This window comes from Mobula hypostoma, chromosome 25, assembly GCF_963921235.1.
Source record: "Mobula hypostoma chromosome 25, sMobHyp1.1, whole genome shotgun sequence".
NCBI lineage: Eukaryota > Metazoa > Chordata > Chondrichthyes > Myliobatiformes > Myliobatidae > Mobula > Mobula hypostoma.
In genome coordinates, this window is record NC_086121.1 from 37,736,901 (window position 1) to 37,764,033 (window position 27,133).

Consider the following 27,133-nt stretch of genomic DNA (forward strand, 5'->3'; position numbering starts at 1 on the left):
CACAGGCATCCAGTCAGAGAGGGAACCATCTACCACCTCTTGCTGCTCCCACAAAGCCAATGTCTAATCCAATTTACCACCTCATCTTGAATGTCCGTGACTGAACCTTCTCGATCAACCTCCCATGCGGGACCTTCTCAAACGCTTTGCTATATATGAAACAGGTAATATCCAATCCTTCCCCACACCACACCTAATAATAATTCAAAAAGAATAACTTAGAAGCGAGAAACATGAAGCTCCACTTAAGAAGAAGCCCAAACCACAACTTTCTTTATTGTCGCAGGGCGTCTGCAGGGTGCGATGACGTTGTACGCAAAAGGTGGTGACGCCATGCGCGGGTCCGGATGACGCTTCGCCCAAGAACTGGTGACGCGGCACGCAGAAGTGTTTGAAAGCGCGTTGTCGAGCGCTAGCCGCCTCCATTTTGTGGTCGTGTCTGAGGGGACGGTCGGCGCCTGCCATACTTTGCCTTGCCTTTCCTTTTCGTTCCTTCAATTTGTAGCCTGACCATGGCAGAGTACATCCGTGTAGCTGAAGAGGAGTCAGAGGAGCCGATGGAGATCCCGTCGGAAGACGACGGCACGGTGCTGCTCTCTACGGTGACGGCGCAGTTCCCGGGGGCATGCGGCCTTCGCTACCGCAACCCCGATAACCAGTGTATGCGCGGGGTGCGCCTGGTTGAGGGCATACTGCACGCCCCTGATAACGGCTGGGGCAACCTCGTCTATGTGGTCAACTACCCGAAAGGTGCGGCCTTGCCCGGTGGGGGACGACGGCGGCGCCATCGGTGGCCCCGGCACAGGCCGCGCTTGCTAGTGCTCCTAGTAAAATTTATGTTGGGAATTATCTGTAAATCGGGGAGAATCCGAATGGGAAAATATTCCTCCTTTTCCAGCCCCTTCACAACCCCTTAATGAAAGATAGTTTATTTTCCTTCCATCTCTTTATTTATTGGCTGCAGGAACAGCTTTGGTTTATGATTGTCATAGCAGCCTTTTGTTTTGCAGCAGTTCAGACAGGTCGTGCTATACACAAGTACTTCGAGGTAGTATAGAACAAAAAGGGGGAAATGCAGAATGTAATGTGCTGGTAATAAGTAACAGATCTCTCCGGTTCCCGACACCAGATACTGCAGATGCTGAAATCTGCAACGGCACACAAAAGTCGTGCATCGTGCAGCATATATGGAGGGATATTGATTTAAGCCAGGACCCTTTCCTTTGCACATCCCTCACACTTCTGGACGTTATCTTGCATCTATCCCAGTTGCTAGATAATGTGACAATAACCTTAGGTTTGTGCAGTAAGTTGTTGATGAGGTGGAGAGAACAAAGGTAGCTTTCAATAGATGAGAGGGGGATGTTTCCTTCTCCGAAGATTCTGACTGATTTCTGGACTTTCCCAGCATTTTTATTGTAGGAGAAACGTTATTTTTTCTTTGTTTCAGATTTCCACAATCAGATTTTTGTGGATAATCCACTGTGTTCTGAGTTCTAGTATGAGGTAGACACACCAGATTGCAGATACTGTAATTTGGAGCAACAGACGAGCTGCTAGAGGAACTCCGGATTGGGTAGTGCTTGAGGGTGGAATTGTTAATGTTCCAATAGTCCTGATGTAGGTTTGAACCTGTGATGTTGAGTTCCCACCTCCCACCCCCCACCCCCAACAGTTGTTGCTTGCTTCAGTTCCTGTTCAGAGGTGGTTGCTTTTGCTTGAAAGTTTTTGACCTGAAACGGTTATTCTGTCTGGATGCTGCCTGATGTCCTATTTTCAGCATTCTGTTCCTTTGATTATTTGTTTGTCCTTTTATGTTAAAATATAGAATGTGCTACTGTTCTTGTTGTTTGTGTCCAGAAAGCCCTTCCTGTGAGTTGTCTCCTTCCTTCTGCATCCATTGCTGCAATGTCAGACTAGCATTATGTAGCTAAACAATGGCTCGAGGTTTCTCCAACCAAGTTATCCCTTGTGGGATTTGTTAGTGTGCTCTGAGGGTGCAAGTCACAGAAACTAGGGGCCTTGGGGCACTTCACTTGATGTCAGTTGGTGACACAGTAGCAAATTCACTCATCAAAAGGGCTATTGATTTTTTTTGTGACAAGGCACCCTATTCTGCATTGAGGATTTTTGGGGATATACTTTATAGGGGGAAGTGCAGGGCAATTGGTGAGGGTTCTTACAACTAAAGGAGACTTGATTAAGCAAAGGAAGAAAGTGGGGTTTTGTTTTCATTTGGCAGATTTGTTAAAACCCAACTGAACAAGTTTGCCAACAATTCAGAGCCATATGGGAAAGTGAGTTGGAGGATAAAGCAACTTTTTGCAAAGGAATGCAGTTAGTTTTAAAAGAAAATGGGCACAAATGTCAGGTAGACCTTTAATAAGAATCCATCTGGAATGATACAAATGCAGGATAATTGATAAAATAACAAATTCTCTGTGCATTTGCTGCAACAGATGTGGGAGATAATTTCAGAGTGATGGAAAATACTTTTTCATTATTTTTAACTGGCAACTTGTTGGAAAAAGGATATGGAACCCAGTTTAAATGCTGCATGAGCATAAATATTAGTCCTGATGTTTTCTTTACATGTGTATGTCTATAATTTAATGACTCATACCCTGCTCCATTTTCCATGATGTTTTATGATATTGAAAATGTTTTCATTCCATAGCAATCTAAAAGTTGAAATAGTCTTTTCCAATAGCAATCCAAAAGTGCTGAACACCTTCTAAACACTTACATATTTGTCACTGTATTTAGACAACAAAAGGAAAATGGATGAAACGGATGCATCTTCAGCTGTGAAAGTGAAGAGAGCAGTTCAGAAGACATCAGACCTTATTGTTCTTGGCCTTCCCTGGAAGACAACAGAGCAGGATTTAAAAGATTACTTCAGTACTTTTGGTGAAGTCATTATGGTGCAGGTGAGATTCATGTCTCAGGTGACATTGTATTGTTCTAGTATATGTGCTTTGGCAGCAAATTTTCCTCAAATCTGTATTTCTGCTTTCTCAATGATAGTGCCGATCAATTTAATTTAAAGTTTTCAGGGTGTTTATAAGTTTGTGATGTTGACCAGATATACCAGAAATGAACATGTGCATCAACACAATTGAAATTTTAACTCTATTTTACTGCTGTATCATGTAGATTTTGCAGTTTATGCACTTCATTGACTTTATTCAAAACTGGGAAATCATTTCTGCTTGCAAATTTTTTTGTTATCTGGTAAGGGAGGAAGGTAGCATATTTAATTTTGAGTACTTTAAAACATTTTTTGGCCAAATTGTTTATTACGTATAAATGATATCTGAGATTTTGTTCATACTTCAGATCATAAATTTTTTTTTAGGATTTTACTGCTTTTGAAGCATCTTGGTTTTTCTAACAATGATGTAGAATGAGGCTGTTGGCCCTGTCGGTCTCCACATTGACTTGTCCCATTTCCCAGCTTGTTGAACTCTAATCTTGCAATTTATTCTGTGTCACAGCCCATCATCCTTTTGTGTATTAATTTACATCAAAGGGTAATTTACAGTAGCCAGTTAATCTTAATCATTTACATATTTGTGGAGGGGGGGAGAACTTAAATGATGCAGTCATCACAAAAACATGGACTTATAGCACCAAAATTTGGACGGATATTGAGTTTCTGAAGCTGTGAGGCGGCAGTGTTACTTGCTGCTAGTGTTGTCATTTATTTTGATTGTATTGCAGTTTGTACAAACTCAAACATGGGTTTATGTTGAGTAGATTTTATTCTTCCTAATTGGTGTGCTGAGATTGAAATTGTTTTTGAATTTAGACTTTAAATAGAAATGATGAAATTAGTTAGTACTTGCTGTACACAGACTTCTAGCAAGTTGTCACCTATTTATATTTTTTAAATACTTATTCTCACAGGTGAAAAGAGATACCAAGACTGGGAATTCAAAAGGCTTTGGCTTTGTCAGATTCACAGAATATGAAACTCAAGTGAAAGTGATGTCACAGCGACACATGATTGATGGACGATGGTGTGATTGCAAACTCCCCAATTCCAAGGTAGAAAGCTGTACTTCTCCCCTCAACTAGATTGTTAGTTGGTTTGTAGTGACATTTTTCTAGAGTGCAAAAAAAGTTGCTAACATAAAGCTGAAAGCAAATTATTTCCATGCAAATTGTCTGTCTTTTTTTTTTAAAACTCCATTCTTTCAGTTTGCTATAATTGCCAGGTTCTGTCTTGCATTAAAACCTGCCATCTGTCACACATTGGTTTACTGCTTTGTCAGGGGAGTTCTAGCTTTGGTTTTCCCTATCTCTGTTTTATAGAGAGTACTGAGACTAGTTCCAGCACCTCTACATAAAGGTTTCTACTGGTTTAATTACAAATTTGCCTACATCATTTTTATTTTCATCAAATTAAATTGGCTTTTTATTTCTTTTTGAAGCGGCCAGTATCCTATTGCATTCCAATTCTAAAAGCATTAATATTAATTGGGGAAGGGAAAATTATGAGGCTATAAGGCTAGAACTTGCGGGTGTGAATTGGGATGATGTTTTTGCAGGGAAATGTACTATGGACATATGGTCGATGTTTAGAGATCTCTTGCAGAATGTTAGGAATAAATTTGTCCTGGTGAGGAAGATAAAGAATGGTAGGGTGAAGGAACCATGGGTGACAAGTGAGGTGGAAAATCTAGTCAGGTGGAAGAAGGCAGCATACATGAGATTTAGGAAGCAAGGATCAGATGGGTCTATTGAGGAATATAGGGTAGCAAGAAAGGAGCTTAAGAAGGGGCTGAGAACAGCAAGAAGGGGGCATGAGAAGGCCTTGGCGAGTAGGGTAAAGGAAAACCGCAAGGCATTCTTCAGTTATGTGAAGAACAAAAGGATGACAGGAGTGAAGGTAGGACCGATTAGAGATAAAGGTGGGAAGATGTGCCTGAAGGCTGTGGAAGTGAGCGAGGTCCTCAGTGAATACTTCTCTTCGGTATTCACCAATGAGAGGGAACTTGATGATGGTGAGGACAATATGAGTGAGGTTCTGGAACATGTTGATATTAAGGGAGAGGAGGTGTTGGAGTTGTTAAAATACATTAGGATGGATAAGTCCCCAGGGCCTGATGGAATATTCCCCAGGCTGCTCCATGAGGCGAGGGAAGAGATTGCTGAGCCTCTGGCTAGGATCTTTATGTCTTTGTTGTCTATGGGAATGGTACCGGAGGATTGGAGGGAGGTGAATGTCGTCTCCTTGTTCAAAAAAGGTAGTAGAGATAGTCTGGGTAATTATAGACCAGTGAGGCTTACGTTTGTGGTGGGAAAGCTGTTGGAAAAGATTCTTAGAGATAGGATCTGTGGGCATTTAGAGAATCATGGTCTGATCAGGGGCAATCAGCATGGCTTTGTGAAGGGCAGATCGTGTCTAACAAGCTTGATAGAGTTCTTTGAGGAGGTGACCGGGCATATAGATGAGGGTAGTGCAGTGGATGTGATCTGTATGGATTTTAGTAAGGCGTTTGACAAGGTTTCACACGGTAGGCTTATTCAGAAAGTCAGAAGGCATGGGATCCAGGGAAGTTTGGCCAGGTGGATTCAGAATTGGCTTGCTTGCAGAAGGCAGAGGGTCGTGGTGGAGGGAGTACATTCGGATTGGAGGGTTGTGACTAGTGGTGTCCCACAAGGATCGGTTCTGGGACCTCTACTTTTGGTGGTTTTTATTAACGACCTGGATGTGGGGGTAGAAGGGTGGGTTGGCAAGTTTGCAGACGACACAAAGGTTGGTGGTGGTGCAGATGGTGTAGAGGATTGTCGAAGATTGCAGAGAGACATTGATAGGTTGCAGAAGTGGCCGATGGAGTTCAACCCAGAGAAGTGTGAGGTGGTTCACTTTGGAAGGACAAGCTCAAGGCAGAGTACAAAGTAAATGGCAGGATACTTGATAGTGTGGAGGAGCAGAGGGATCTAGGGGTACATGTCCACAGATCCCTGAAAGTTGCCTCACAGGTGGATAGGGTAGTTAAGAAAGCTTATGGGGTGTTAGCTTTCATAAGTCGAGGGATAGAGTTTAAGAGTCGCGAGGTAATGATGCAGCTCTATAAAACTCTGGTTAGGCCACACTTGGAGCACTGTGTCCAGTTCAGGTCACCTCACTATAGGAAAGATGTGGAAGCATTGGAAAGGGAACAGAGGAGATTTACCAGGATGCTGCCTGGTTTAGAGAGTATGGATTATGATCAGAGATTAAGGGAGCAGGGCTTTACTCGGAAGTTAGAGAAGTCAATGTTCATGCCATCAGGTTGGAGGAACAACACACCCCCCCCCATCCCCCCCCCCACTGATCTCCCTCCTGGCACTTATCCGTGTAAGCGGAACAAGTGCTACACATGCCCTTACACTTCCTCCCTTACCACCATTCAGGGCCCCAAACAGTCCTTCCAGGTGAGGCATCACTTCACCTGTGAGTCGACTGGGGTGATATACTGCGTCCGGTGCTCCCGATGTGGCCTTTTATATATTGCTGAGACCCGACGCAGACTGGGAGACCGCTTTGCTGAACATCTACACTCTGTCCGCCAGAGAAAGCAGGATCTCCCAGTGGCCACACATTTTAATTCCACATCCCATTCCCATTCTGACATGTCTATCCACGGCCTCCTCTACTGTAAAGATGAAGCCACACTCAGGTTGGAGGAACAACACCTTATATTCCGTCTGGGTAGCCTCCAACCTGATGGCATGAACATTGACTTCTCTAACTTCCGCTAGGCCCCACCTCCCCCTCGTACCCCAGCTGTTACTCCTTTTTATGCACACATTCTTTCTCTCACTCTCCTTTTTCTCCCTCTGTCCCTCTGAATATACCTCTTGCCCATCCTCTGGGTCACCCCCCCCCCCCGTCTTTCTCCCTAGGCCTCCTGTCCCATGATCCTCTCGTATCCCCTTTTGCGTATCACCTGTCCAGCTCTCGGCTCTATCCCTCCCCCTCCTGTCTCCTCCTATCATTTTGCATCTCCCCCTCCCCTTCCAGCTTTCAAATCCCTTACTCACTCTTCCTTCAGTTAGTCCTGACGAAGGGTCTCGGCCTGAAACGTCGACTGCGCCTCTTCCTATAGATGCTGCTTGGCCTGCTGCGTTCACCAGCAACTTTGATGTATGTGGCATGTTCTTTGAGTACAGATTATGGTGTTCTGCTGTTTATCAGTCTGGTATAAAATGCTTAATAGCTTCATACTGCATTAATATAAGCTTTCTTGAATTTCGAACCCCTCCTTGGTCTTAAATACAAACCCATTTCCAGAAAAGTTGGGATATTTTCCAAAATGCAATAAAAACAAAAATCTGTGATATGTTAATTCACGTGAACCTTTATATAACTGACAAAAGTACAAAGAAAAGATTTTCAATAGTTTTACTGACCAACTTAATTGTATTTTGTAAACATACACACATTTAGAATATGATGGCTGCAACATACTCAACAAAAGTTGGGACAGAGGCATGTTTACCATTGTGTTACATCACCTTTCCTTTTAATAACACTTTTTAATCGTTTTGGAACTGAGGATACTAATTGTAATAGATTTGCAATTGGAAATTTTGTCCATTCTTGCTGGATATAAGACTTCAGCTGCTCAACAGTCCGTGGACTCCGTTGTCTGATTCTCCTCTTCATGATGCGCCGTACATTTTCAATAGGACTGGCAGCAGGCCAGTCAAGCGCACGCACTCTGTCTACAAAGCCACGCTGTTGTAGCCCGTGCAGAATGTGGTCTGGCATTGTCCTGCTGAAATAAGCATGGACGTCCCAGGAAGAGACGTCGCCTTGATGGCAACATATGTCTCTCTAAAATCCTAACATACGCCTCAGAGTCAATGGTACCTTCACATACATGCAACTCACCCATGCCGTGGGCACTGATGCACCCCCATACTATCACAGATGCTGGCTTTTGCACCTTTCGCTAATAACAATCTGGATGGTCGTTTTCATCTTTGGCACGGAGAACTCGATGCCCGTTTTTTCCGAAAACTAGCTGAAATATGGACTCATCTGACCACAGCACACGGTTCCACAGTCTTTCGGTCAATCTGAGATGAGCTCAGGCCCAGAGAACTCGCCAGCGTTTCTGCATAGAGTGATGTATGGCTTCCTCCTTGGGTAATACAGTTTCAAGTTGCATTTCTGGATGCAGCGACGGACTGTGTTGAGTGACAATGGTTTTCCGAAGTACTCCTGAGCCAGGTGGCTATAATTGTCACAGTAGCATGACTTTTCTGTGCACTTTTCAATCTTATTTTAACTCTGTCCCAACTTTTGTTGAGTGTGTTGCAGCCATCAAATTCTAAATTTGTGTATATTTACAAAATACAATTAAGTTGGTCAGTAAAACTATTGAAAATCTTTTCTTTGTACTTTTGTCAGTTAAATAAAGGTTCACGTGAATTAACATCTCACAGATTTTTGTTTTTATTGCATTTTGGAAAATATCCCAACTTTTCTGGAAATACGGTTTGTATTCTGCTTCAATTTTTTATTCTTCCCATGCTCATTCAATGTAAAATAATTGTCAAAGGATTGTGAGAGTTTTAAGTGTGTCAGGGCAAGTGATTGAAACCAATTATAGGTAGAAAACCTGTTGAATATGTTGCAAGAAAAGTAATTCCAGCTCTCAGCAATTCTTTCTTTTTCAATCTTTTTATTGAGTTTCAAATTGATAAACATAATGATAATGATAGAGATTGGGATTACGTTAATAACAGTTAACGTATACAGACACAGACTCCGAGTAACATATTTAATTTAAACCTCCCAATCTCTTAATAACTGAACATGAAATGATTCAAAAAAAAGTTTCTACCCCCTACACTAGAAAAAAAACAAAACAGAAACTGGGCTGCCATATTTCATCGGTTGAAATCATTATTTGTCATTAACTCCGCTCCTCTATACACAAAGAAAAAGTTACTAAAAAGGATTTGGAAAAGGTCAACTTACATCATATGAAAATGTTGAATAAATGGCCTCCAAGTTTCTTCAAATTTAACTGAAGGATCAGTTGTACCACTCCTAATTTTTTCCAAATTTAAACATGTTATAGTTTGGGAAAACAATTGAAATGTTGCAGGGTGATTAGAATCTTTCCATTTAAATAAAATGGATCTTCTGGCTATTAATGTAACAAATGCAATCAAACGACAAGCTGAACTGGATAAACGAATAAAGTCTGACATTGGTAACCCAAAAATTGCAGTAATAAGATGAGGTTGTAAATCAATACGTAAAACTACTGAAATAATATCAAAAATGTAGGGCAAGACCAGAACATATGTGTCAAGGAAGCTACCTCAGAATTACATATGTCACAGACGGGATTTATATGACCATAAAAAGGAGCTAACTTATCCTTAGACATACGGGCCCTATGAACCACCTTAAATTGTATCAAAATGTGTTCAGAACACATTGAAGAGGTGTTAAGTATTTGGAGAATTTTCTCCCATTTCTCTCTGGGTAAAGATACCTGAAGTTCTCTTTCCCATTCATTCTTAATTTTATCAGACATACCTAAACATATTTTTGTAATTAAATCATAAACAATTGCTATTAACCTCTTCTGATAGGGGTTTAAACCTAAACATTTTTCTGTAATCTCAATTTGATGTGATATTGGAAAAGTAGATAAAATAACCTCCAAAAAGTTTTTGATCTGTGAATATCTGAAAAAATATAGTCTGGCAAATTATATTTATTAGACAACTGTTCAAAGGACAAGACAATTATCCATGAATAAATCAGGAAAACATATTATTCCCTTCATTTTCCATAAAAGGAAAGCTTGATCAGTTCTGGATGGTTGGAAGAAAAAATTGGATATAATAGGACTTGACAGGATAAATTTATTCAATCCAAAAAATTTACGAAATTAAAACCATTGTATGTTTAATTATTGGATTAATCGTTTGTTTATTCAGCTTAGTAAGTGCAAAGGGAAGCAAAGCTCCTAAAATAGAAGCCAATGAGAACCCCTGTACAGACTCACACTTGAGGTTCACCCATCATGGACATTGAATTTTATCCAAATCCTGCGTCCAGGATGTTAGGTATCGAATATTATTTGCTCAATAATAGAATCTAAAGTTCGGCAATGTCAAACTGCCATCCTCTTTTGATTTCTGTAAATATTTCTTCTTAATCTAGGATTTTTATTCTGCCATATAAATGAAGAAGTTTTAGAATCAATAATATCAAAAACGGATTTAGAGATGAATATTGGTACCGCCTGAAATAGATACTGAAATTTAGGTAAAATAATCATCTTAATAGCATTGATTTGACCAATCAATAATAGGGTCTGCAGCAATTGCATTCCAGACGGCTGTATCATGGTTCTGTTTTGATTCTAAATTGGGAGATATTAACACTGTAGATAGTTAACATACTAAGTTATGCTTGGGGTGTGTGAGGAAAATTAAGGAGCACTCATTAATGGGTTGAACAAAAATGCCACAGAATTTCAAAGAAGAGTGGGGAAGGAATTCCAGGGTCTAGTTGAAGCTATTACTGCAACTGAAGGCTTCTCTATCCACAACACTAAGGCTGTGAGACTACCTGCGGCTGCTGTGTTTCATGTTGGGGGACTTTTTGCTAATATGATGAACTGAATACCGAGACTTTGGACCGACTACGGGCTGCTCTGGGAATTTGGATCTAAGGACTCAATTTCATTCAGAGTGCTGCTGCTGTTGCTTACTTCTATTGTTTTCATGATTTGTTTTCAGTTTTCTCTCTCTGGGGGCTGGTCTCTATTTTAAATTGCGTTCTAACGGGTTCCTTGCTTTGTGAGTCTGTTAACAAACAAATCTCAAGGTTGTATAATTTATACATTCATTGACTAATAAATGCACTTTGAATCATTGAGCTATTCAAAAATTCTGGTGGTTCAGCAGTTGGCTCACCAGTTGGTTTTTACTTGTCACCACTCTTTCCTCAGGGTCTCAGATCTTGCACTCTCCTTAATTAACTATTCTTAGTTTGCCAGATTTATTTTATTGTAATTTAAGTGTGTTACAGTATTAATAGCCTTGAAAATAATCTAGTCCCAACACTGTTGAAGTTCCAAACCTTCTTGTGCAGTAAATTTGTTTTCACCAAGAAAGGATGCATTGTAACTAACACACAAAATACTGGAGGAACTTAGCAGGTCAGGCAGTGCTTTGGACGAGAATAAACAATGTTTCATGCAGAGACCTTTCAGATTTCTGCTTGAAACACTGACATTTTATTCCCCTCCAGAGATGCTGCCTGACCTGCTGAACCCTCCATCATATTGTGTGTGTTGCTGTAGGTTTCCAGCATCTGTAGACTCTCTTGTGTTCAGAAACATTTTGATAACTGATTTGCAATCTTATTTTTGCAGCAAAATGCAGATGAGCCTTTAAGAAGCAGAAAAGTGTTTGTGGGCCGTTGCACAGAGGATATGAGTGCTGATGAGCTTCGTCAGTTCTTTTCCCAGTTTGGAGATGTGACGGATGTATTTATACCAAAACCTTTTCGTGCTTTTGCTTTTGTCACATTTGCTGATGACCAGGTAGGTTTTTATAAACGTGAAATGCTGAACTCGTATTTTAGGTTTTCTAAGGTTTCAGTAAGTTCTCAAAATCTGCTTTTAAAAAAATGTTAAAGGTGGTTTTGAGAAAAAAGTTGGGAAAATGGACCCAAAGTTTATAGTATACTTCAACTCTGAGGCAGTATCTGATAATCCGATCACATTTGCAGACCTGAATGTGAAGTACGAAACTGTGACAAGCCATGAAAGATGATGCAAAAAGTGTGTGGGGGTCACATAGTTTGTCTTTAGTGACTTTTCCATATCATTGCACATTGTATTAAATTGGTCATTAATTCATGTTTGGGGACCTACTCTTATGTGAAGTTAAAGTCCAATTTATTGCCAGTGGAAGAGCTTTAATGTTGGGCAACACACATAAAAGTTGTTGGCGAACACAGCAGGCCAGGCAGCATCTCTAGGAAGCGGTACAGTTGACGTTTCGGGCCCAGACCCTTCGTCAGGACTAACTGAAAGAAGAGCTAGTAAGAGTCAAATCTCTTACTAGCTCTTCGTTCAGTTAGTCCTGATGAAGGGTCTCGGCCCGAAATGTCGACTGTACCACTTCCTAGAGATGCTGCCTGGCCTGCTGTGTTTGCCAGCACCTTTTATGTGTTTTGCTTGAAATTCCAGCATCTGCAGATTTCCTTGTGTTTGAGCTTTAATGTTCCTTTTTTCACGTGAACCTTAACCAAACTAAGTGGTGTACTTTTGACCAATTTCAGGACTTTACCAGGTGATATAGTTTACTGTTCATTGCTTTAATCTGGCATTTGTAGAAGCATTTAATATGGTCAACATTAATTTTGAAACCATAATCCTGATGTTTTTATTTTAGTGCTCTAGTTTTTTGCACTATAGGTGCATGTTTATGAAGGAACTTTCAAGCTGTTGGCCTTTAATTAGGCAGATTGTACAGCTATAATTGTAAGCTATTTTGAGCTATGTCATTATTTGCTATAAATCTGGGAGCAAGGTCAGGAATAATTATGTTTAAGTATTGTACGAAGGGTACTTGTCCTTTTCTTTCACTGTTAGTGCTTTCTCATTTATCTGTTTTTAAAAATGTGAACTTATTTGTTAACTTAGAGGGATTCTGTATTGCTGTGAGCTGAATAGAGTTGTGTGGTTAATGCTTATTCATTAATGATTTATTATCTTGCATAATTTCATTGTGGTTTGCTTTCTTCCACAGGTTGCCCAGTCTCTGTGTGGTGAAGATCTGATCATTAAAGGGGTCAGCGTGCATATTTCCAATGCAGAACCTAAGCATCTGAATGCTAGACAACAGCTAGATAGAGGACGATTCACAAACAGCCAGGGAGGCTTTGGCAATCAGGGTGGGTTTGGAAATAACAGAGGTGGTGGAGGATTAGGTGGCAGTCCAAATAGTAACATGAGTGGGGGTGGAATGAATTTTGGGGCTTTTAGCATCAATCCAGCAATGATGGCGGCTGCCCAGGCAGCCTTGCAGAGTAGTTGGGGAATGATGGGAATGTTGGCTAGTCAACAGAGCCAATCTGGGGCAGCTGGGGCAAACCCACAACAAAATCAGGGTAATGTACCAAGGGAGCAGAATCAGCCATTTGGAACAAATAATAATTCTTATAGTTCAAATTCGGGTGCATTAGGTTGGGGGTCAGCATCAAACTCTGGTGGTCCTGGTTTCAGCTCTGGTTTTGGATCCAGTATGGAGTCCAAATCATCAGGGTGGGGAATGTAAGTTTTATAGGTCCTTAGCAAATGTGGAGAAAGAGTAGAGATTTGAATAATGGTAAGTAAAAACAAAAGTAGGTTTTCGCAAACTTTTTCTGCTACATAATTGAAAGAAGTTTTTAGTGGTTACCTGGAATTGTCATTCAAGACACGAGGTGAATTTTGAGAATCACTAATAAGCAATTGAACTTGCATTTTGGAAATGCTTCTTCCTGTTCCTGACTCGTACTGTAGTATGTAGTTCTGTCATGAGTTTTAGTTCATAATGATCTGTACTTTGTATACGCACACATTTGTTAATCCTCCTGAGAACCCAACCGCCCCAGTTGCGTTAAGAATTTGATACTATGTCCAAGTTAGTACTCACCAGCATGGGGAACCCAGTTACAGGTTATTAAGTTGTGATTTCAGCCACTCAAGTGAGGTGCAGTTTACCTCTTAAGTGACAAAGATTTCTACCTTGCTAAATTGCATATTTTTGTAGTAATGTCCTCATTGTACCAAGATGACTTTTTTTTTAGATTGGTTGAATATTTTCTCCCAACCCAGGATGTACTTGGTATTTATCTGAGACAAATCTAAACTAAATTGGGAAAATGTGTTTTCAATCAAATCCTTTCCTATGATGTAGACCAAGCGCCATCACCAGTCCCCGATTATTGACTGCCGATCACAATAGCACTGAAGACATTTGCTCAGAGTGGTTGGCACTGCATTGTCTCCATTGTCAGTCTTTCTGGCACTTGACATGTATTTGAACAAAGCTGACATTGAATGTAGGTGAATTTCCCAGTCTGCTCATAGAAATTTTTTGAAATCTGCTCATAGAATTTCCATGAAGGAGGGAGTTGGTGAAAAGGCATTTCATAGGGCCAAATGTCAGAAACCCGAGCTAAGTAGTCCATTGCATCTGGTTATATTCAATTCCCCAATTCTTCTCTTCTTTCTCTTCTCTCCCTCCCCCCACCCATGGTGGACCTTTAATGTCGATTTTGCGCTTGTGGCACCTGTATCTCAGAAGGGCTATTATTTGTCTCCTTAGAAACTAATTTTCTGAGTGAAATGTCATTTTATGTTGAAGGGGCGAATGCTCTTGACCAGTTCTTTTTTACAAATGCAAGATGGCAGTTTTCAGTAGAGTTCAATCATCCAAAGGATTGCAGATATTTAAAAAGGATATTGACTTGTAAAAAAATCACTTAGTATTTCTATTTGTATCACACATTGCATCTTTCTAGGCTTATAATTTGACCTACAGTTTGGATAATTTGCGCCTGCTTTCCATGCCTCTTTGCTGTTTCTCTCCTTGTATTAATAGCCAAATTGACATTATTCCTTCAATACAATTAGGAGTAATCCCTTCAAAGAAGCTACTACCGTACTTTGGATGATTTCCCATTGACTTGGTGTTTAAGCAAATATCTGTAAGGATGTGGGCAGAGGTTTTGGAAAACAAATTGTATGTGACTGAGTTACGGTTTAAAAACTTTTTTTTTAAAGTTGGAATGTGCACCAGTTTCTTGATAATTGGATAAGTTTTTCAGGCTGTCACAATTTTAAGTATTGCCAGGTTTAAGATTCTTTGAAACGTTTTTCTTGGCTTTATGCTGGCAAATAACACTTCCGTTCATGTTATGCATATCAAAACAATTTCACCTATGAAAAGTATGGGTAAATCAGAAAAGACCTTAGCTGTAGATATCTTGTTAATCTGCGGGGTTGAATTTGAACTACTGGCATTCCAGTTTATATGATTTCTTTGCACAGAATGCTCATCAGTGTCCAGTAGTGATCTGTGCGCCCTGGGTTATTAATTACATTCTGTACTGTCCACCTTAAAATTTAAGAGGATTAATGTTCAGTGCTGAGTGTATTCTTTACTAGCACTGCAAACCAAAGGAAGGATGTGAAAGAGTATCCACTATATCATGGTTTGGGTAGTTACAAATAGGAAATGGAGAGTGTTGTGTAGAAATCTTTTTAAATAAGAGTGCAAAATTTAGATCTTATGTTTAATGGAATATTATGTAGAGTTTTCATAAATTGAAATTTTTTTTAAGGCATGTTCTGGATTTCCGGGCATGAGCATCTACACATGTATAGAAAATGCTTTCTCTAAACCATTTCGCCACATAACTGCAGGCTGCATGGAGTTGCAGGTTGTATTCAAAGGGACCACGGTGGGTGTTCCATTTTTGTCCTCTACTGTTCTTTTCATCGATTCGTTTATCAGCCCTGTGAAACAAGATGTAATACAGAGCTGTGATGACTTAAGTTGAAGCCTGGTGTGGGATTGATGCTATGGTGGTGCCAGCGAATGAGAGGGCTAGTATGAGCGATGAAGGAGAGAGCGCATGCAGAGACTTGGTGTTGCATTATGGCGTTATTAAACATGGCAAGATGTGGCTCTCAATCCCTTGGCATGGTGAGAGAATGCAGAGGAGAAGTGGGATACAGTACGAATGATTTTCTTGTATTCACAAAGGACGTCCGTGGCTGATGAGGGAAAAGACTTTGGAGTGGTGATATTTGCTTGTAATTTGAGTAATTGGAAAATGTTGAATGTGTTCAGTGAAATAAATATTTTCAGGGGTTGAAACTAAGAAATTTTCATTCTCCAGTTAACACAAAAACTCAGAGCATTCAGTTGTAAGTTATAGGTTAGAATTCAACCCTTTGCAAATTTATGTTCCAACTGAAGTAACCATTCTAATTATGAAAAGTGCACAATAAAATTGTTTTACTTTAAACTTGAATTAATTGTAAATTAATGTCATCCAGTCAGTACTTAAAAAGCTGTAGAGAGGACCACTAATGTTTTTACTTATGTTTTCAACCCCTGATATTTTGTATCTTTCCCTTCCCTTCCTGTTAACTGTGTGTGCCGAATGGTTGGTGATGTATTTTTGTATTACTGATTTGTAAGTGTGGAAAAGTGAAATGATGTGGTGTTATGAAGGAACAATATTCTGTGGAGTGTATTGTGCCTGCCAGAGATGACTTGGGTGAGCACAGTGTCAATCTTGGACAAGAGTGTACGTTTGTGTTTTCTGCGAGTTTATTGCGAATGCATAATAAATGACTGCTTGAGTTAAGAGTGTTTTGAAGCCCTTTTTTTTAATGTCACTAGGTAATTCTTAATAAAAAATTTAACTTGACTGAACATTCTTGTCTCTGCATTCTGACATGATAGGCAGAAAAATGATCTTAGAGCAGTACAAGATTTGATAATGATGCAAAATGGAGTTTCTACTGTTACAGGGTCTTTATAGATTATTAGCAGTTAACCCAGTGCAAATACCTTTTTAGATGTTGTAGAGATCTTTGAGCTTGTGCTTAAATATTGGGTGTTTCCAATTCAGTCCTGGGCAAATTATTTGCAAACTGAATATTGAACTTGGCCATTGCCTTGTTCTGCTTGAAAGTATTTAATGCTTATTTATTATATGTATGTGAATTTTGTCATCACTCTGAAATTTTTAACTGCTTGACTGATGCTGTTGTCTTAAGTTTATTTACAAGTCTCATTTAGGGATTCTAAGTGGGAACTTTTTCAGATTTTGTTTAAAGTTGACATTCCCAATGGAAAATTATAAGCATTTAAACTGGGGTTTTTATCTGTGGTCACAATAGTTCACCCGAAGCAAATGACTTCATTTTATAAAAGCTGTAATTCATTTGCAGCACCATCTAAAAGTTTGATTTAAGAAAACCTGGCAGATGTTTAGCCTATCTCTTATTAATTTTGACATGTTTAGGTTGCACTCATGTGTACTCCAAGAATAAAGGAAATACACTGGCTTCTATTTCTCATTAAGTTGCTGTAGCATAATACTTTCTTTGGCAGCAAAGAGCCAAGCTGGCTTAGCCTACCAATTCAGCTAAATGTTTAACTCACTCAGAAGGGCTTTATGTAAGCTTTCACCTGTTGGAGATCCTTTGGCAAAGGTTAGACAATTCCTCTTGTTTCAAAGAAATAATTGTGACACTTGAATTCATTCAATTGATAATTATTGTCAATATATTGAGAAAATTAGCTTTGTCCTTGGAATGGGTAGTAGAGGAAAGAAATGCATAAATAGTTTGCAACATTTCCAGTTAAGTATAAAGCCCAAAAGACCATTGGGACTCCAGGATAATTATTATCTGGCAGTTGCTGTTTGGTCCTATTATCCTGGCTATCGTGTATCCAACACAGAACTGCCAAAATAGGTTTAACTAGTTTATCTCATCTGTGAGATTGGCTTTGTGGTTTCCCTCTGTGTAGGGACTACATACTGAAAGTGATTCATTAGCCGTTCAGTTGAAACTTAGTGCATCAGTAAAGAGATTCTTTCCTATATCTTTACCGTGATTTAAAAAGAACACATGTTGTACATGGTTCCACAACAACGTGAGGTTTTTGCATTTATTTTCTATATCAAGGCCCTTCCCACCATGTCATACTTCAAAAGTTGTAAAACCAATGCATGATGTAAATTTTTGGAGTACATTTTTAGATTTTTCAGTCCAAGTATGATTGAACATATTTTGTATATATGTGGCACAAGCTTACACATTAAAACTTCTGGTGCTCCAGGGGTTGTTGCATTTGACTTGTACTATGATAAAAATATTTTTTAATGCAAGATTACTTGCAAACCTGCACTAGGTTTTCTGCTATCTTGGTTTTCTTCACTAATACAGACCTGTGGTAAATCTTTTTGTATACAGGATTTTTGATCACAATGTGGGCTGTTTCCTTAATTTTCTTAGCTCCCAATAGACTCCCATCCTTAAATACATTCTGTTCTTTAGGCAAACTGACAAAATATGCTGTACTAGAGGAGCAGTTGCATCAATTTTATTAAAGCAGTGTTTTTGGGAAGATTTCCCCTTTTAACACCTGTTGTTTCTATTATGGTTTCTACTGCAGGATAAGCAATTTTCAGCTGCATTCCATGTTGAGATACCTACACTATTTTCAAAGTTTTCTACTGTGTTTATAAAGGAATCCAAATGCTGTAAGGATCTCCAGTAAAACAAATAGGTGCCATGTCTTGGACCTTGCTGGAAAATTATGTATTAAATCTACCAAAGATATTCAAAGGTAATTTTATTTCACAGGATTTACATTAACTGCAGAGGGGCATGAAGAAACATCCATAAAAAATAACTAACTTAAGGATTGATCATTTGCTGTCTGCTATAATGTTTTTTTTTAGGGTGAAGATGTCTTCTCATCAACTGCTCTGTGCAGCTTGATTTTCCATTTGGTCTCTTCCTACTTTGGCTCCAGAATGATTGAAAGGCTGCTTCAAAGCACTCCCATCCAATCTATGGTCAAGGTTCTACAAAGTCTGAAATGAACTTTGGAAAACTAGGCTTATGTGCATTTGTGTAGAATTATCTCACCAAAATCTGAAAAAGAACCTTGATTGATTTCACAAAATACCTAAACATGCGTAACCAAAGCAAATGTATTTTAGCTATTCAGAATGGGCGATGTGCTCAAAGTATCATTCACACCAAGCAATTATATTGCCTTTGTGGATGAATTTGCTACTTAGGGACAAAGATTTCTGTACCTATGGCTATAAGGTAGGTTCTTTGTGCTTATTACTTTACAGTTAAATTAAAATACACTTTTACTTCATGTGAACTAAACTTGCATGCAATATAGCTCTAACTTCACAAAATAGTTGGTTATGCAAGGGTGTGCCAGGTTAAGAATGTGGAGTGTTTGGTTCAATTAGCCACGATCTTATTAAATTGTTAAAAGCTCGGGGAGCCAAGTGACCTATTCCTAATTTATATGTATAAATGGTTTCTTTAGGAATCTTGGCCATTCCCTCAGCATACTATCCTTGGGTAGAGTAAAAGTGCATGCTATTTCAGATGTTGCCTCAGCAATGACATCACCTATATTTCAATCACAAGTACTTGTCATTAAAGACATAATTGATCATGTATAGGGGGTTTAAAACCCCAACCAAAACTTGTACTACCTTTCACCGTCATTCTATTAAATCCACGTTAATTTTGTTGCCGTGTTTTGGCTCTTTTAATTTGATTTTTTAAATCGTGTGAAAACTAAGTATAGATGTGGGTGCTTTGGTCTACTAATGTAAGTACCCTGTGTATTTAGATTTGTCAGGATGTTTACAATTCTCATCATTCAGGATATTTCTAACTTTTGGACTGGGTAAAAAAAAAATATATTACCCACTCCAGTAACAATTAGGTGGGTTTGCTGCCAGTTAAGTATCTGAAATTCATTTAACCTTTCTATCTAATGTTATTAGCTCATTGAAAAAGAATTCCTTGATTGTAAGCAGTAGTTATTACAGCCAGACCAGATTTGTTTTAAATTATTTCACATTCTCAGTTTTGTGTTAAATTATACTTTTTACATGAAAGGATAAAGTCATTTCCTAATGTTACATAGTTTGCACCCAATCTTTTTTTGTTTTAACTTTTTAGCTTTGAAGATTGTTTGGCACTTTTGTAATCCATTTATGAAATTATAACTGAATTCTAACTAATTATAACTAATCATTGTAATTTGTTTAATCAAGAGATCCCTAGAATTTTCATAACTCCAGTGAAGCTGCATTATAGATTATTTTTTTTATCTGCTTACATTTAGGCAATTCCTCAGTTGAAGGACTGAGGTCTTTACCCCGATCCACTGATTTCAGTTGTGAATGATAAGTGATTAATTGACTGAAGTCTGGTAGTTGGAAGAAAATTGCTATTTTCCTCTGAACGAGTTGTTTTTTTGGGGGGGGGGTGGTCCTCTGAAAACATTAGTAGGTTTCTACACAGAAGGGTATTAGATAAAGTCAAAATTGAGTTAACTGTCATCAGTATATGTGTACCTAACTGCAATTTAAAAACTTGTAGTGTCCTCAGGCATGTTTGAGGTGTACATCATTCACAGGGAAGACAAATTGTATTGAGGAAGAACACAATTAGTGGGGGAAAGAGTGCATTGTAATGCTACGTGATTGTCAGGTTGCTATACTGAGGTTTATGCAGGTTTGTTCAAGAAGCCAATGGTTGAAAGGAAGTAGCTGTTCTTCAGACTTAAAGTTTCTGTACCTACTATCTGGCAGCTGTGAAGATGGCATGGTTCTTTAGTAGGGATTGTTGATAACATGCTGTGTCCTGAAGTTAGTGCCTTTGAAAGTTGGCTCTAGTTTTGAGGAAGTTTAGATGACCCAATGAGGCCACTAGTGTCCCAGTATGCAAATGAGCTCTTTGGACAAAAGAATCTGTTACCACTTACAGTGGTTCCAAGTGGCTGGGGTGTGAAGCACAGCACTATACTAGTGCCACTGCTTATATTCTATCAATTGTACCATGTGCTATATTAAGTATCTCTGGAACAATCCATTGCCCCTTCTGTTTAAGGCAAAAACCATCATTCCAATGCCAAAGGTGGCGACAGTAACCTGCCTTAAATCACTATTGCTGGTGGCAGTAACATCAACCAATAAATGCTTTGAGCAGCTAATTGTGGAGCACATTAAAACCTTTCTCCTGGTTACATTGGACCCTCCCCAGTTCGTGTACTGTTCAAATTGATACACTGATGATGCAATGGCCTCTGTTCTGTCCCACCTGGAAAATTGGGTCTCGTATGCCAGCTTGCTGTTATGTTATAGACCAGTTCAGTGTTCAACTCCATCATACCTCAAACTGGTGGGTAAACTGTCCTCACTGGGTCTCAGTACTTTCATCTGCAACTGGATATCAGTCTTTAATAATAAGGCCATATTTTGTGTGGGCAGCACCATCTTCAGTCCCATTACAATGAACACTGGCCCTCCCTAAGACTGCTCAGCCCACTACTGATGCAGAATCCAGCTCAAACCCTGTCATCAAGTTTGTGGATGATACAACAGTGGTTGGCCTTATAAATAATAATTTCAAGGCAGTTTAGAGAGGAAGTGGATTGGCATGAGAACACCTAAGCCTGAACATGGAGAAAATGAAATTGTAGGCTTAGGAAGGTGGAGATGAACCAACCACCCCCCTCTTGAGTGCATGGCTCCTCCATGGAGAGTTAAAGTACACCTAGCCATGATATCACCTCCCTGAGCCTGTGCTTGCTTGTGAGGTCACCTGTGAACTCCCAGGTACTCCCAGCCAATCAAGATTGTAGTTTGTGAGAGAAGGTTCTGGAGAGCAGGGGTTAAGAGTTTTCTGAAGGACAGTTATCTTTTGGTGGGAGGTGTGGAGAGAAGAGCACCAGGGAAGACAGCTGGAGAATCCCATCCAAAGGGAGACCCGATTGCAAGGAATGCTTTGAGGTGGAGGATCCCAAGAAGGGAAGTCCTACCACTGGTGATGAGAATTCAGCGGCTTGAGTAAAGCAATATACCCAGCTGATACACGAATGAGCTCCATTAACTGTAATGGGCTCTTATCTATCTATATCTTTATCTGTTAACTGGTGAAGTTGAACATTGTACACCTGCATAAAAGCATATTTACCAATCTCTCGTTTCTGGGCTACTGATAATTAGGCAGTATTTGCACGGCCTTCGATCAAATGGAGGTTCCTTTAATTGGAACATGACATTCCTGTTTGGTTGTACCCCAAATCATACTGACCCAATGATGTATTGCTTATGAAAGGCGGAAGGCGGTCTTCTCACTGAGTCATGTGGCTGTTTGCAGAGTTAGTTAATAAGCCAAGTTGGGGTACGAGCCCCAGTGAGGGTTACATTTGTGGGGGCTTGTCCAGGGTACCAGTGCTGTTTAAGATTGTTGAAGCAGTTTGGAGAAAATGGGGTGTGTTGTCTTAAGATACTTTATTATGGATGCCATTGATTAAGGTTTGGTGTGATTCTAAGCGGTTATACGTAAGTCATGCTTGTGTTCTGAGCTGGGGTGGATATTAGAATTCCAAGTGAACTTAATTAATGCTGAGTTCTATAAAAGTATTGGGGAAAGTTAAGCTGGTTGAAAGATGATTTGACCACTCGGCGGGTAAGGTTCAATGTCACTGATATGTCATGAAATTTATTGTTTTGTAGCAGCAGTACAGTGCTATACATAAAAATACAAATTATGATAAACATTTAAAAAGTGGTGTAAAAATAATTCATTGGCAGAAAGGACAAAGCTGTTCCTAAAACATTTGAGTTTGTCTTCAGGCTCTTGTGCCTCCTTTCCGTTAGTAGTAATAAGAGCGTGTTCTGGGTGATACTAATCCTTCAGTTGCTGTTTGTTTGTTTATTTTGAAGTGTTGCCTTTTGAAGATGACCTTGAAGTTGGGGAGGCAGTGCCCATGATGGAATTGACTGAGTTTGCAACCCTCTAACTTTTTTCCCTATCCTGTGCAGAGGCCCCTCCATACCAGACACTGATACAACCGGTTAGAATGCTCTGCACTGTACACCTGTAGACATCTGTTAGTCTTTGACATATCTAATCGCAAACTAATGTAATATAGCTGCAGATCTAACTTTGTAATTACATCAATATGTTGGGCCTGGGACAGATCTGCGATGTTGACACCCAGGAACTTGAGACTGTGCACTCTTTCTATTGCTGACCTGCCAGTAAGTAGAACCCTTGATAGATTACTTTGTCCTTGGTGGTCATGAGCTCCATATGTGCTAGAGACGCAAACAGGAGGAAATCTGCAGATGCTGGAATTTCAAGCAACACATGTAAAAATTGCTGGTGAACGCAGCAAGCCGGGCAGCACCTTATAGGAAGAGGTACAGTCGATGTTTCGGACCGAGACCATTCGTCAGGACTAACTGAAAGAAGAGATAGTAAGATTTGAAAGTGGGAGGGGGAGGGATGGAGCTAAGAGCTGGAAAGTTGATTGGCCAAAGGGATATGAGAGGATCATGGGATGGAAGGCCTAGGGAGAAAGAAAGGAGGAGGGGGGATTCCCAGAGGATGGGCAAGGAGTATAGTGAGAGGGACAGAGAGAGAAAAAAGTATATATAAATAATGGATGGGGTACGAAGGGAAGGTGGGGCATTAACGGAAGTTAGAAAAGTCAATGTTCATGCCATCAGGTTGGAGGCTACCCAGACAATATAAGGTGGTGTTCCTCCAACCTGAGTGTGGCTTTATCTTGACAGTAGAGGAGGCCGTGGATAGACGTATCAGAATGGGAATGGAACGTGGAATTAAAATGTGTGGCCACTCGGAGATCCTGCTTTCTCTGGCGGGCAGACACTTCACCTGTGAGTCAGCTGGAGTGATATACTGCGTCTGGTGCACCCGATGTGGCCTTCTATGTATATGGGCGAGAGCTGACACAGGCTGGGAGAGCGTTTTGCTGAATACCTATGCTCTGTTGTCCATCTCTTACTCGGTTAAACATAGAAAATAGGTGCAGGAGTAGAGCATTCAGCCTTTCGAGCCTGCACCACCATTTGGTACGATCATGGCTGATCATCCAACTCAGAACCCTGTACCTGCCTTCTCTCCATACCCCTGATCCCTTTAGCCACAAGGACCATATCTAACTCCCTCTTAAATATAGCCAATGAACTGGCCTCAACTGTTTCCTGTGACAGAATTCCGCAGATTCACCACTTTGTGTGAAGAAGTTTTCCCTCATCTCGGTCCTAAAAGGCTTCCCCTTTATCCTGAAACTGTGACTCCTCGTTCTGGACTTCCCCAACATCGGGAACAATCTTCCTGCATCTAGCTTGTCCAATCCCTTTAGAATTTTATACGTTTCAGTCAGATCCCCCTTCAATCTTCTAAATTCCAGAGAGTATAAGCCTAGTCGATCCAGTCTTCCATCATATGAAAGTCCTGCCATCCCAGGATTCAATCTGGTGAAGCTTCTTTGTACTCCCTCTATGGCAAGAATGTCTTTCCTCAGATCAGGGGACCAAAACTTCACACAATACTCCAGGTGTGGTCTCACCAAGGCCTTGTACAACTGCAGTAGTACCTCCCTACTCCTGTACTCGAATCCTCTTGCTATGAATGCCAGCATACCATTCGCCTTTTTCACCACCTGCTGTACCTGCATGCCCACTTTCAATGACACCTAGGTCTCGTTTCACCTCCCCTTTTCCTAATCGGCCACCATTCAGATAATTGTTCTGTTCTTGCCACCAAAGTGGATAACCTCACATTTATTGACATTAAATTGCATCTGCCATGAATTTGCCCACTCACCTAACCTATCCAAGTCACCCTGCATCCTCTTAGCATCCTCCTCACAGCTAACATTGCCACCCAGCTTCGTGTCATCCGCAAACTTGGAGATGCTGCATTTAATTCCCTCGTCTAAGTTATTAATATATATTGTAAACAACTGGGGTCCCAGCACTGAGCCTTGCGGTACCCCACTTGTTACTGCCTGCCATTCTGAGAAGGTCCCATTTATTCCCGCTCTTTGCTTCCTGTCTGCCAACCAATTCTCTATCCACATCAATACCATACCCCCAATACCATGTGCTTTAAGTTTACACACTAATCTCCTGTGTGGGACCTTGTCAAAAGCCTTTTGAAAATCCAAATATGCCACATCCACTAGTTTCCTCTATCCACTCTACTAGTTAATTCCTCAAAAAAATACTGAGATTCATCAGACATGATTTTCCTTTTGCAAATCCATGCTGGCTTTGTCCGATGTTTTCACCGCTTTCCAATTGTGCTGTTATCAGATCTTTGGTAACTGACTCTAGCATTTTCCCCACCACTGATGTGAGGCTTACCAGTCTATAATTCTCTGATTTCTCTCTCCCTCCTTTTTTTAAATAGCGGGGTTACATTAGCCACCCTCCAATCCTCAGGAACTAATCCAGAATCTAAAGAGTTTGGGAAAATTAATTACTAATGCATCAACTATTTCTTGGGCCACTTCCTTAAGCACTTTGGGATGCAGACCATCTGGCCCTGGGGATTTATCTGCCTTTAATCACTTCAATTTACCTAACACCACTTCCCTACTAACATGTATTTCCCTCAGTTCCTCCATCTCACTAGACCCTCTGTCCCCTACTATTTCCGGAAGATTATTTATGTACTCCTTAGTGAAGACAGAACCAGAGTAGTTATTCAATTGGTCAGCCATGTCCTTGTTCCCCATGATCAATTCACCTGTTTCTGACTGGAAGGGACCTACATTTGTCTTAACCAATCTTTTTCTTTTCATATATCTATAAAAGCTTTTCCAGTCAGTTTTTAATGTTTCCTGCCAGCTTTCTCTCATATTCTTTTTTCCCTTTCCTAATTAATCCCTTTGTCCTCCTCTGCTGAACTCTGAATTTCTCCCAGTCCTCAGGTGTCCTGCTTTTTCTGGCTAATTTGTATGTTTCTTCTTTGGAATTGATACTATCCCTAATTTCCCTCATCAGCCACGGGTGCACTACCTTCCCTGGTTTACTCTTTTGCCAAACTGGGATGAACAATCGTTGTAGTTCATCCATGCGATCTTTAAATGCTTGCCATTGCATATCCACTGTCAACCCTTTAAGTATCATTTGCTTGTATATCTTAGCTAAATCACGTCTCATACCTCAAAGTTACCCTTCTTTAAGTTCAGAACCTTTGTTACTGAATTAACTATTATCACTCTCCATCTTAATGAAGAATTCCACCATATTATAGTCACTTTTACCCAAGGAGCCTCGCATGACAAGATTGCTAACTAACCCTTCCTCATTGCTCAATACCCAGTCTAGAATGGCCTGCTCTCTAGTTGGTTCCTCGACATGTTGGTTCAGAAAAGCGTCCTGCGTACATTCCAAGAAATCCTCCTCAGCACCCTTACCAATTTGGTTCACCCAATCTATATGTAGATTGAAGTCACCCATTATAATTGCTGTTTCTTTATTGCACGCATTTCTAATTTCCTGTTTAATGCCATCCCCAACCTCACTACTACTGTTAGGTGGCCTGTACACAACTCCCCACCAGCGTTTTCTGCCCCTTAGTGTTATGCAGCTCTACCCATATCGATTCCACATCCTCCCGGCTAATGTCCTCCTTTCTATTGCGTTAATCTCCTCTCTAACCAGCAATGCCACCCCACCTCCTTTTCTTTCATGTCTATCCCTCCCAAATATTGAATATCCCTGAATGTTGAGCTCCCATCCTTGGTCACCCTGGAGCCATGTCTTTGTGATCCCAACTATATCATATTCATTAATAACTATCTGCACATTCAATTCATCCACCTTGTTACGAATGCTCCTCACATTGACACACAAAGCCTTCAGGCTTGCTTTTACAACACTCTTAGCCCTTATACAATTATGTTGAATAGTGGCCCTTTTTGATTTTTGCCCTGGATTTGCTGGCCTGCCACTTTTACTTTTCACCTTACTACTTTTTGCTTCTACCCTCATTTTACACCCCTCTGTCTCTCTGCACTTGTTCCCATCCCCCTGCCACATTAGTTTAAATCCTCCTGAACAAGAGTAGCAAATGCTCCCCCTCGGACATTGGTTCCAGTCCAGCGCAGACCGGTCCCACCTCCTCCAGAACTGGTTCCAATGCCCCATAAATTTGAATCCCTTCCCCTTGCACCATTTTTCTAGCCACGTATTCATCTGAAATATCCTCCTATTTCTACACTGACTAGCACATGGCACTGATAGTAATCCAGAGATTATTACCTTTGTGGTCCTACTTTTTAGTTTATCTCCTAACTCCCTAAATTCACCTTGTAGGACATCATCCCGTTGTTCTACCTATATCGTTGGTACCTATGTGCACCACGACCACTGGCTGTTCACCCTCCCACTCCAGAATGTCCTGCAGCAGCTTAGAGACATCCTTGACCCTTGCATCAGGGAGGCAACATCCCCTATCACTATAGCTCTCCCAATTCTTTTCCTTCCCTC

The 27,133-nt window shown here is 40.3% G+C and overlaps 1 protein-coding gene across 4 annotated transcripts; it reads left to right on the forward strand.

Moving 5' to 3' along the window:
• Nucleotides 1–383: 383 nt before the first annotated feature.
• tardbpa (TAR DNA binding protein a) lies at nucleotides 384–19,319 on the forward strand. Of its 4 annotated transcripts, XR_010016119.1 has the most exons (8): nucleotides 385–750; nucleotides 2,767–2,930; nucleotides 3,910–4,050; nucleotides 11,406–11,576; nucleotides 12,790–12,934; nucleotides 15,371–15,490; nucleotides 18,226–18,399; nucleotides 18,515–19,319. XR_010016119.1 is itself a non-coding variant. In XM_063033515.1 (6 exons), the coding sequence occupies exons 1-6, from the start codon at nucleotides 513–515 to the stop codon at nucleotides 18,228–18,230; spliced, it is 864 nt and encodes a 287-aa protein (XP_062889585.1). In that variant the 5' UTR covers nucleotides 385–512; the 3' UTR covers nucleotides 18,231–18,245. The 4 variants fall into 4 exon arrangements, 3 of the variants coding, with proteins under 3 accessions (XP_062889583.1, XP_062889585.1, XP_062889584.1); XM_063033515.1 differs by lacking the exons at nucleotides 15,371–15,490; nucleotides 18,515–19,319 and having other exon boundaries at nucleotides 18,226–18,245; XM_063033514.1 differs by lacking the exons at nucleotides 18,226–18,399; nucleotides 18,515–19,319 and having other exon boundaries at nucleotides 15,371–18,187.
• Nucleotides 19,320–27,133: the final 7,814 nt, after the last annotated feature.